At 43.9% G+C, this 12,491-nt stretch overlaps 1 protein-coding gene across 1 annotated transcript; it reads left to right on the top strand.

The window, feature by feature from the left end:
• The first annotated feature begins 7,829 nt into the window (after positions 1–7,829).
• On the top strand, positions 7,830–9,023 carry RBMXL2 (RBMX like 2). Its single transcript, XM_040988999.1, has one exon. It carries the CDS (start codon positions 7,830–7,832, stop codon positions 9,021–9,023), a length of 1,194 nt encoding a protein of 397 aa, XP_040844933.1.
• The last annotated feature ends 3,468 nt before the right edge of the window (positions 9,024–12,491 follow it).

Genomic DNA, 12,491 nt, shown 5'->3' with positions numbered 1-12,491 from the left:
TGGTTAAGGGCTCACTTAACTACAGAGCAATTAACAATAAACACAAATGGAGCTTGTACACATACATAAATAGCATTATAGATAACATAACAACTGCAATTAACTTTAACATTTTCTTCCCATATTCTAGAACTACTACTACTATAATTACAATTTCTTATCACTACCTTATCAATAAATGCAAAAGCTGATATATCTGAACACCCACCCCTATTAGTGCAAAGTACCCAGACATTCCAAGACTGAGCAGAAACAGATTGAACAGGGTTACCATATATATAGTTATACCCCACAAAGGCACAATTTGAACAGGTAGGAAATAAATTGGTCACAGCAAGATCAGGTGCTACTCTTCTAGGAGTCACAGTACTTTGACAGCAGTCCATTCTGGGGGCCATTTCCAAGGCCCTAGACAGCGAGTCAATATTTGCTGCACACCTTTTATGGTGCAGTTTTAGCTGGAGATTCTGGTTGTCTCCTCTCGGTATCTGAATGAACATCAGGCTGGTCAGCATCCACCACGTCCACAGGTTCATCTTGCTCCGGCTTTCTTATCACTCGTGTCAAACGTTCTGGCACCCACACCGGTCCATCAGAATCCTGCGGAAAAACACAAACCGCTCCTCGCGTCCGTCGTAAGACAGGATGCGGGCCCATCCATTGTTTTGTTAAAACATCCTTCCACATCACCCAATCTTTGCAGGGGCCTGCGCCAACAGTGTGGCGTTCGGCAGCAGAATGGCCATCCAAATCCAGAATCAAAAAGTTAAAAATATAAGTAACTAAAGCCAATTGATGTTTAGGACTTTTGGGATATAGGGTGGCTCCTACTCCCCCTTTTTGTTTTATTAATAATGCTTTGAGAGTTGCATGGGCACGCTCTACCACAGCCTGGCCTGTGGGATTATATGGGATGCCAGTAGAGTGTTTAATTGCAAATTCAGAACAAAACTTATCAAATGCTTTGGCTGCATAGGCAGGTCCATTATCAGTCTTATAACACTGGGGGACTCCCCAGGCTGCAAAAGCCTGAAGGCAGTGAGATATAACATCTTGAACCTTTTCCCCTGTATGAGCTGAGGCATAAAGAACCCCAGAGCAGGTATCAATAGAGACATGAACAAAAGAAAGGCGACCAAAACTGGGAACATGGGTAACATCCATCTGCCATATATGATTAGGCATAAGACCACGGGGATTAACCCCAAAACAAGGCTGGGATAAAAATGGGACACAATTTTGGCATTGTCTAATAATACAAAAATATGGTCGGATCCAATTAGTATACCCCAATACCTGCTGGAAATCATTAAGCGTCTTCAAACCATCCATTCTGATTTTTTTTTTTTTTTTTGCGTTTCCATAAGACTTTCTCACCTTCCTGTATACGTCCTCTGAATTTATCAGTGCCATCTGTCAGGCAAGACTTAATCAATGTCCAGAACCTGACCATTCCTGGAGGAGGGGCTCCTGCCGTTCTGCCCTAGCTAAGTCTCTGCCTAAGTGCTCCCATTGTGGCAGGATCAAAAGGCCCTCCTCCAGAAACCATACGGTCATCCTTTGCACCGTTTGCAAAAACAACAGTACCATCAGCAGTTTCTGTAATAAAGGCTGTATGTGCGCTGAAAAAGTTAAATTGGCCATATTTTTAACATCTCTGATCGCCACTAACCTGCAAACTTGACCTATTGTCAAATGGCGAAATTGATCATTAACCGCGAACTTGAATGGGCGCTAGATCGCAATCCTGAATGGCGGTAAACTGCGATTGTGAATGGCGGTAAACTGCGATCCTGAATGGCGGTAAACCGCGATTGATCGTGAATGGGCAGTAAACGCAATCGTAAATGGGTGTTAAATACGATCGTGAGTGGCAGTAAACCGCGATCGTGAATGGCGGCAAACCGCGATCGTGAATGGCGGCAAACCGCGATCGTGAATGGCGGCAAACCGCGATCGTGAATGGCGGCAAACCGCGATCCTGAATGGCGGCAAACCCAGCTTTAATGGTCGCTACCCGCAAACTGGACTAACTCCACTCGTCGCTACCCGCGAACTTGACTAACTCGACTCGTCGCTACCCTGCGAACTTGACTAACTCGACTCGTCGCTACCCTGCGAACTTGGCTCGTCGCTAATCCGCGAACTTGACGTGCACGTCCCCGCTGCTATCAGCGGCTCCCTGAGGTAACCTGAAACCTCAGCTTAAATGGGCCCCCCGCTGCTGCGGCTTCCTGAGCAAAAAGCTCAGTTGTAAACTAATTCCCCGCTCTAAGCGGCTCCCTGAGCGATCTGCTCAGCTTACCTTCCTGGTGTTCACCAGCTGACTTCTATCGATTCACAGCGCCAGTTATCTTCTTTCTATCCGAGTCACAGCACCAGGTATATTCTATCCGAGTCACGGTACCAAATATCGGGGGTCCTCCCGTCCCGCGGAAGAAATCACCCGACACTTGAGAGAGTCTCCAAGGCGCTTTTATTCTCCTCTCCGTCCGGTCGTGACCGTTGTCCGTTGACCGTTATGACCGTTATATCCGTTACGCTCCAGCCCCTCCCGCGCCAAGCCCCCCGCTTAACTGTCAAACTTGACCAATCAACTTAAAGAGAACCAAGGCACACCAATCAGGGCAAAGGGCCAATCACAGGGCAGGAAATGGTCAGTGCCCCCAACATTTGGGCAACTCTCTGAAGGGAGGCTGGGGTCGGGAGTGGCATGCTGGTGTTTGCAGATCTGATCCTGAAGGATAGAAAGGAAGCTCAGCCATAGGAGCCCACAGAGTACTACACTAGCTGCGGGCATGGTTTTCACGGTGTGGGAAGGCTGGCAGCCCTGATCCTTGGTTCTTCTGCACAGTGGCTGCCAGCAGAGCCCCTTGTGGGTACACAGGGCTTGCATGCCTCGCTGAGCACTCACAGAGCCCCTGGCTTGCAGCGCCCGAGAGGAGCTGGATGCCGCTAGAAATAAAAGTACAGAGCCTGGTCTCTCGCCCTGAGAAAGCAGGACCATGGACAGGGCTTGGAGGTGGGGAACTCCTTCAGTTTTAAGTTGCTTGCCAGGCAGGGGTACTTCCACCACTCAAGAAAAACCACGGTTGCAATCTGTACAGCCACTCTTGTAAAGACAGGCAGAAGTGGATTCCCCAAAGGTGGATGCATGTTACTGACTGAAATAACAAGTACACCTGAATTAGGGAAAATATGGAAGGGACTACCTTCTCTTTCCTAGGAGGTGGTGCCCGGTCGTCAAATTTATACAACTATAGTGTTATATGATTACAAGTTATATAAGTGAAATCGTTTTTGTTTTTCCATTCAATTATTGTTTATTGCTATTACCTACTAAGGTGTGTTTTGCTTTTTGTGAAGTGTTTAGCCTTTTTACTGCAATGTAAATTAAAAATGCTATCTCAAATTAACAAAAGACAAACTCCGGAAGGTAAGAGGGTGAGAAGAAGGAAGGGGGAAGAGGAAAGAAATTTCACTGTGTTCTTAGGGTTATTATGTATGAATCACTTTGAATGTTGAACACTAATTTAAAAATGTATAAAAAGTAGACAGAAAATAGGATGGCAGTATCAGGGTAGGAAAGAATGAAAGTTGTTTAAAGAGCAGAGTTTTGCAAAATGAAGAGTTCTGCAGCTTGACTGCACAACAGCATAAATATGCTATTGGACTAAACATTGAAAGATAGATGGTAAATTTTATGTATATTTTACATTTTAAGGATTGTTAGGTTAAAATAAATTATACAGAACATTAGCAAGTTCCCAAGCTGTGAACTTGTGAAGTTCCTGTGACAGGAAGTTCCTGCTCCACTGTCAAACTTGACCAGAGTCTTGAGCCATAACATCATGCCATGTGTCTGGACAGCTGGATCAGAAAACTCAATCTCTGGAGATCTAGAAACATTTGAGTATTCTATAAATCTTTGTGTTTCTCTGACTGACTTGCTGACTTAGCATAACATCCTCAGTGTTCAATCGCATTTTAGCTTGTTGATCACACTGCTCTTCCTTCTTAAGGCTGCATAACATTTCATTGTTGGTGCGTGCGTATATATTTCAAAAAGCTGTCCATCTGTTGATGGGCACTTAAGCTGCTTCCGCTTCTTGGCCATTATATTTCTACCATGAACATACATGCCCAAATGTCTGAGACTCTCCTTTCAATACATTTGGTCTTATGTTTGAAAATGGAGTTGTTGGATCATATGGCAATTGTATTTTCTGAACTACCAAACTATTTTCCACAACAGCTGCACTATTGTACATCCTCTCCCCTTTCCAATTTTCTCTATCATTGCCAACACACACACACACACACACACACACACACACACACACACACACACACACACACCATCCTAACTGGTATGAAGTGATAAAACTATTTTATGTCCTTTAGACATGTACAACTTCAGTTCATGTCCCAAAGTGAGCTAATAATCTCAAATGGAAATTCTCCTGTTCAAATTTCTGTTAGTTTAATGGGGAGGAGGAGCAAAGAGGCTTGCTGACTGGAGTTGACACAGTTGCTGTATTTAAGTTTTGCTTAATATCTTACATTTTAACAAAAATTGTCTGGTGCTGTTTTTCTTTGACAGTTTTATGGTGCTGAGAGTCAGATGTAGCTTAGAACCTCAACTAGCCTCTTGGATGTGACGACTGGGTATTTCAGAAAGCTACAAAACCTCTGTCAACATTCTGCTTGACCATATTACTATCTGATGATGATTGGAACTGGATGTAGGTGAGACCAAGTTGCCTGCCTGTGGTAGGAAGGTATTGTTTACAAAGAAGCTCCAAGGAACCCTCTGTGGAATTGTTACAGATTTTATTTGGGTCATGGTTACAGGGATGTAGTGTAGATCTATGTAAAATTAATCACATAAACATAAGTTATAATTAGTAAGCCCTCACTAATCTAAAAATATTCACATAAAAGCAATAGAAATCACAACTATTTTCTTAGGCAATAGCAGAAAGAAAAGGAATGAAAACAAATGGGAGGGAAGGCATGATTAACAGAAAATACAATAAATTAGCAAAAAGAAATCTGAAAGATACTAGCATCAGCCTTACATAGAAACAAAATAAACTTCTGGTGATAGACAATCATTACATAATAAACATTCACCAGAAATACATAGTAATTCCCAATTTTTACATGTCTCACAATATAACCATAAGTTACTTAAAGCCAAAATGGACATAAAAACAAATTGACAAATATAGTTATGGGGAAATTTTAAATAATTCTCAATGACAATTTGTCAAAAAGGGCAGGGACAATCTGAACATCACAATATACAGAATTCTCCAACATTTAAGGAATACCTTTTTCTCAACATGAGGAACATTAGATACAGCATAATAATTGGTCACAAAGCAAATTACAACAAAAAAGGAATATCATTAACATGTTAAATAATCCAAATACCCAAATGTTTGAAAACTTCATGTGACAAGTAGGAACCATGAAAATTAGAAACTATTTGCAATTGAACAACAATGAAAATAGTATGTATTACAGCTCAGGACACAATTGCTTGGCAGAGAATAAATTTCAACCTTAGGCATAATATTTAGAATAATCATTTCCCTAAAATTCTTACCATACTAATAAAGCAACATCTAATTTGACAATCAAAACAGTAATGTCAAAAAAGTCAGAATAGGCGAGGCTAAAAGCTGTTCTTTGTTTTTTTATAGAAATAGAAAAGGAGGGCCTGGCGCAATGGCACAATGGTTAAGGTCCTTGCCTTGCACTCCCGGGATCCCATATGGGCACAGGTTCTAATCCCGGCAGCCCCACTTCCCATCCAGCTCCCTGCCTGTGGCCCGGGAAAGCAGTTGAGGACGGCCCAAAGCTTTGGGACTCTGCACCCATGTGGGAGACCCGGAAGAGGCTCCTGGATTTGGATTGGTATAGCATGGCCTTTGCACTCACTTGGGGAGTGAATCAATGGACGGAAGATCTTCCTCTCTGTCTCTCCTCTCTTATATATCCGCCTTTCCAATAAAAACAAAAAGAATCTTTAAAAAAAAATAGAAAAGGAATAAATTAGCAAAACGGTCACAAGAAGAGCAGCCAGGTGGCACAGCTGTTAAGATACCACTTGTGGTGCTCACATCTCTCACAGGGTGCCTGGCCTTGCCTCCTGGCTCCAGTTCTGATTCCAGCTTCTTGCAAGTGTACCTCCCTAGGAGGCAGCAAGTCCTCAAGTAACCTGGCCTGGAAAAGACTTTGTCGCTTCTCTTTTTAAGACAAACCTTAAAAAAAAGGAGGGGGGAGCTCTACATAAATTTGAAGATTAAGCAAAATCTGATAACTTCTTAGCAAAGTATACCTTACAAAAAATGTCTTAAAATCAAGGACTCAAAATGACTGTTTAGCTAAAATATACTCAAAACGCCACCCTAGCTGGTCTCTTAGGGCTCATGATGGGATAAAATATGTACAAATGAATAGAATACATGTTATGCTCAGAAATACAACATTTCCAAGTGAAGTATTTAAAGATTTTTAGGAAATATTTTCCTAGCAGGTGGATTTACCTTCAAAGTATGGTAATATTTTAATATTAAAATATTAAAATTGTTACTGATTAAAAATGTTACTTTATCTCATTATAGGAACTGATATATTTAATTTTACCCATAAATGTCTTAAAAACCATAAATGTTCCCATTCAAGTTCGAAACATAAAAACACCTGCTTTCCTTAACTATGTAATAAATTAAACACATGCATATTCATATGAGTTACTTCAACAAGCTTGTGGGAAGATGGAGTAAAAATAATTTGATTAAAAAACCATTTGAAATCCATGCAAAGATTTTCATAATACACATTTTCCATGAAATTTTTGGAGGCCTCATGAAGCTATGTACAAACATGCTTACTGATTTCTTAGGAAGAAATTAGCATTTTACAACAGCTTTTGGGAAATGTATACCATTTCTTATACGGCTCCAAAATATACTAAAAAAATTCCATTTGAGTTACTATTTCAAGCAGAGATACTGATTGTACTTTCCACACTTATTTCCGCCGATACTATTAAGGAACTTAGGAGTGGATTATAAGTTCTTTTCCATGGGCGGAAAATGAAGCTGTTTTGCTGTTGTGTGTCGTATCTTTCTAGAGGAAAGCTTCGGTTTCTTACATTAACCTAGCGCTAATCTTGAAAGCTGAAAATCCTGAAGAAAACGATGAAGGGGAGGGAAAAAAAAAACCCGGTGTATCAGAAGAGTGACTTCCCCTCCTTCCTAGTCCACCATTCGTGGCCACCATCCCACTAACAAAGCCAGCCCAAAGGGAAAATTCTTGTTTTTATTAAATTTCACATACAAACTGCATTTTCAACGTTCAAGTTAGTTTCCATTTTTGGAAAGCGGTTTAGGTAACTCAGGTCGGAACACCTTATGCTCTTCCTATGAAAGATGGAACAAATTATTTTTTTCCATTTAACGGCTTTTTCGTTTAAGCAGCAGAGGCGTCGGGACAGAATTCAAGCACGTTAAACCAGGGGTCAGGCTAATGGGAATGGTCCAAGGGAAAGACCGCCAAGGAACCAGGAAACTGCCCACGTCCCCGACGGACGGCGGGAAGGCCTTCCGGAGACGACCGACCAATCACAGCCAGCAGGACGCGGGCAGCGGGAACCAGATCCAAGGGGCTCAAACCGGAGCGTTCCGCCTGCGCCGCGGGGGGTCCGGCCGCGGTTCCGCCACCCGACCGGTAGGAGCCGCCTGCGCCGGGTTCGCACGACGCGACGGGCGCCTCCTCCGCGCCCCCAGACGCTGCCCAGCCGTCGACGCGCAAACATGGTCGAGGCCGACCGCCCGGGGAAGCTTTTCATCGGTGGTCTCAACCCCGAAACCGATGAGAAAGCCCTCGAGGCCGCGTTTGGCAAATATGGCCGCATCATCGAAGTGCTCCTCATGAAAGACCGAGAAACCAACAAATCCAGGGGCTTCGCGTTCGTCACCTTCGAGAGCCCGGCGGACGCCAAGGCCGCAGCCAGAGATATGAATGGCAAGTCCCTGGATGGTAAGGCCATCAAGGTGGCCCAGGCCACCAAGCCGGCTTATGACAGCAGCCGGCGGGGCCCGCCGCTGCCCCGCAGCCGCGGTCGCCCGAGGGGCCTGCGCGGGACCCGGGGCGGCGGCGGTGGTGGCGGCGGCCCGCGGCGGCCTCCCTCCCGGGGTGGGCCCGCCGACGACGGCGGCGGCTACGCGGGGGATTTCGACCTGCGACCCTCCAGGGCCCCGATGCCGATGAAGCGCGGGCCGCCGCCGCCGCCGCGCAGGGCCGGGCCGCCGCCCAAGCGGGCCGCGCCGTCGGGCCTGGCTCGTAGCGGTGGCGGTGGAATGCGCGGGCGCGCCCCGGCCGCGCGTGGGCGAGATGGCTATGGGGGCCCTCCGCGCCGGGAGCCGCCGGCCCCGCGCCGGGACCCCTACCTGGGACCCCGGGAGGAGGGCTACTCGCCGCGCGACAGCTACTCCGGCCGCGACTACCCGAGCGCCCGCGACCCCCGAGATTTCGCTCCCTCGCCCAGAGAGTACACTTACCGCGACTACGGCCACTCCAGTGCCCGCGACGACTGTCCATCGAGAGGGTATGGCGACCGAGACGGCTACGGGGGACGCGACCGTGACTACGCCGATCATCCGAGCGGAGGCTCCTACCGAGATCCCTTCGACAGCTACGGGGATCCGCGCGGGGCCGCCCCGGCCCGGGGCCCGCCGCCCTCTTACGGCGGCGGAGGCCGCTACGACGAGTACCGGGGCTGCTCCCCCGACGCCTATGGCGGAGGCCGCGACAGCTACGGCAGCAGCCGCAGCGACCGCTACTCGCGAGGCCGAGAGCGGGTGGGCCGCCCGGATCGCGGGCTGCCGCCGTCCATGGAGAGAGGGTGCCCTCCTCCACGCGACTCCTACAGCCGCTCTGGCCGTAGGGCCCCCAGGGGCGGAGGCCGCCTAGGCAGCGAGAGAGGGGAAGGCCGCAGCAGGTACTGAGTGCGTACGGACTTGGGACAAAACTGTGTTCTCAAAGGAGCCAAAGAGGAGGACCACCTGTTGTGTGATAGACTACCCAAGGACTAGTACGAGGAAGAGTTATGATGATTATTATTAAGAGTATTATTATTTTTTGCCTTTTAAGAATGTCCTGTTGACTGCCTCTCCATTAATTTTCATGCTTTTTGGGAGGAAAAAAAAGTTAAATTCGTTTGCGTTTTGGAATTGTTAAAGTTTCTTTCAACAAGCTCATGTTTAAAGTATAACTTGAACCTGCGTACTAGTCTTTTTATATTTAAAAGTAGAAGTTGTCTTTAAAGGCTAGCATTCTTCTCAGTGTGCCTGATAAACAAGACAGACAGTATTAAGCTGTTTTACAAATCTCTCTACCCAACTAAAACGGAAAAAAATGGATCATGCTGCCAATTTCAAAGCAACTAGATTTTTGGAGGGAGAATGGGCAGGGATTGTTGTATACAATTTTTAAGGTAACAGGGTTTCTTTTCAAAAATTCATCAGTCCCAGTATTAATCCAACAACAGCAAAAAACACATAGACCTGGTGTTTATGTAAAGAAAGTTCATTCCATAAACCTAAAAAAGCAAATGGATAATGCTGGCTTTTTGTTTGGGACTGTGCACAATCTTGTGTACCCTGACTTCTCAAAAATATGATTCAGATGTTTTGAGCAATGATGGAATGACACGGATTTGGCCAACCAACCACAAAGCTCCAGAAGCAAAGCCTGTAGATAGTGTTCATTGTTGCCACCTGCAAGTTGAAAAATGTGTGCTCTTGATGAACTTGGGGATCACAGTGGCTCTCATGCTTAACTCCAAGCTACCTGCCTGTGGATGTAGATCTCTCTACTGGCTCCTAGGGGTGGAGGAAGCAAATCTTGAGCAGAGGTCAAAGAATTAACATTCAGCATCTATGAATCTGGTGTGAAAGTGTTGGGTCTAACTGTCCACCAAATGCCAGGGGATGGTCTCTGTTGTGTGCTCTGAAATCATGGGAAAGGCTTGAGCAGGCAAAGTTCCGACTCAGAGCCTGCCTCCAGGATGCTTCTGCAGAGCGTAGTAATCTCTGTTCACCCATTCACCCGAACAAAGAGCAAGAAAATAACCATTTCCATTCCATTTGTCCTGATTATCTCAAAAAAAGGCATAGCCCCCGTTCAATGTAGTAATTACTTAGGGAAACAGATTATCACCTGAAGAACAAAAAAAAAAAGAAACCTGAGTGCAGCACACCCACATACACAACATTTTTTAACCTAGACAAAGATTTCTTTATTTTTATTGGAAAGGCATATATATACAGGGAGAAGGAGAGACAGGAAGATCTTTTATCTGGTGGTTCACTTGCCAAGCGGCTACAATGGCCGGAGCTGAGCTGATCAGAAGCCAGAAGCATGGTCTCCCACGTGGGTGCAGGGTCCCAAGGCTTTGGGCTGTCCTCGACTGCTTTCCCAGGTCACATGCAGGGAGCTGAATGGGAAGCGGAGCTGCCAGGGATAAGAACCAGTACATATATAGGATTCCAGCCCATGTATGGTGAGGACTTAAGCCGCTAGGCTACCACACCATGCCCAGCCTAGGAAAATGAAAGGACAGGCCATAGCAGTGGCTCAGAAGAATATATGCAAGGAATAGTTTTTAAAAATGAAAATGAATTGGCAGAAAAGTATAAGACCTTTACTGGAAAATTTATTCATCTTTATTAACATAAAATGGTTGAGTGGAAATTCGTAATGCCCTTGTTTAGGAAGACTATATCATAACTACTCTGAGCCTCAACAAGTAATTTTGGGAAAACAAGATAACTACAAATCAGCAATTTCATACAACTCTTCTCCACTCTTTTCCTAATAACCACCTATTTTTGTGATCAACAGTGGAAAACTGAATTAAAAACTTGTCAAACCAACCACAAAACAGATCTCAGTGGCTTCGGCTCTCAACAGATTAAGGAAGGGGTATTTTTTTAAAATAATAATAGAAGATGTAGCTAATGTTAATGTTCACATGAAAAAAAGAGCAAGAAGAGCCAAAACAATTAGAAAAAAACAAAAATTAGGTAGGACTCACCCTACCTGATACTGAGACTTAGATACAGAGCACTAATGGCTTAAACCATTTGGTGCCAACAGATAAGTGATAGGCCTCTAGACCAAAAGTGTAAGCCTAGAAGTAGTTCCACTTATATGTGAAATGTTTGGTGGAGATAGCTTTAAATGTCATTGGTGATAGGATGAGTTTTTAAAATTGATTGTCTCTGCAAAAGGTAAAATCAGATACACAAAAGTGTGTTTTAAATGGTTTGAAGACAATTGTGAAGAGGAAAGTTTTTAAACACATGAAAATACTGAAGAAATGCATTTACCACATGGGGAACAAAATTCTTTTCAAGGCATAAAAGACACAAACAAGGAAAATATTGATAACATTTTTCACATATTTAAGATTTTTTTTGCGGTAAAAGGCGTTAACAGTGAAATATCAAGCAATATATTGGAATGATCTATTTATGTTGAAGTAACACCCAAAAGAGTGCTAAGAAATATCAGTAAAAAACAACAAAAAACCAGGAAAAAACGGGCCAGAAAACTTACACCTTTCTGGTAGATGTTTAAATTGACATAATCACTTTGAAAGTAATTTTGACAATACATAGTAAAGTTGAAGGGTGCATATCTTCTGACCCAGAAACTGTATTTCAAGGAAAGGACCTAGAGCAAAGGATGTGCACAGCAAAGGATGAGATTGGTCCTTAACAACGAGCTTTGAATGTAAAAACAAAATAATAGAAACAGCCTACTGCCATTGAGCACCTGAGTGTTATCTTTATAATGGGATTCAATGTGGGACTAATGTGAATCCACCAGATCCATATACATCAGATGGGTAAATATCAGATTATTCGATGGAAAATGCAAATTACGTACATACAGGTATAATTAAAAAAAAACCTGATCGGATACATAAAAAGGAAATAGAACATTTGGCCTACAAAGGAAATGAATGAATAAAGAATGGGCTTCAGGTGAATTTAATGTTCTAGTTCTTAGAAAACAACAGACCTTCAATAAAAAATGCCAAGTTCTTAAGTTTCTACAATTTGGATTTTGGCATTTCTTAACTATCCCATAACTTCAAATACTTCATAATATAGATTTTGATATAAAATGTATAGTTTATTATTGATTCCATCATGTATTAACTACAGAGAAAATATTAGCTATCAGTAATCTGAAATTTGCAACACTCTGAACAGCCATCCTCCCTGCTTTGTTCTCTTGTCAATATGGATGATGCCTCATTCTGTTGGACTTGATTTCCAGAACCTTCCAATTTATACTGTGCTCACAGCTACATTCATTTTGAAGCCTAATAATGATAAACACCAATGTAGCAGAAAATCTGTCTCTGAATAGTAACTTCCTGAATCTTGATTCTATTAGTAACT

The sequence above is a fragment of the Ochotona curzoniae genome, unplaced genomic scaffold, assembly GCF_017591425.1.
Source record: "Ochotona curzoniae isolate NIBS_2020 unplaced genomic scaffold, NIBS_Ocur_1.0 contig_517, whole genome shotgun sequence".
Taxonomy (NCBI): Eukaryota; Metazoa; Chordata; class Mammalia; order Lagomorpha; family Ochotonidae; genus Ochotona; species Ochotona curzoniae.
Note: the sequence above shows the minus strand (reverse complement) of the source record. Positions and strands in the feature narration are given on the sequence as shown.

Excerpts from the sequence above, each read along its gene's own strand:
- RBMXL2 (XM_040988999.1), top strand. The coding sequence starts at position 7,830 with ATGGTCGAGGCCGACCGCCCGGGGAAGCTTTTCATCGGTGGTCTCAAC.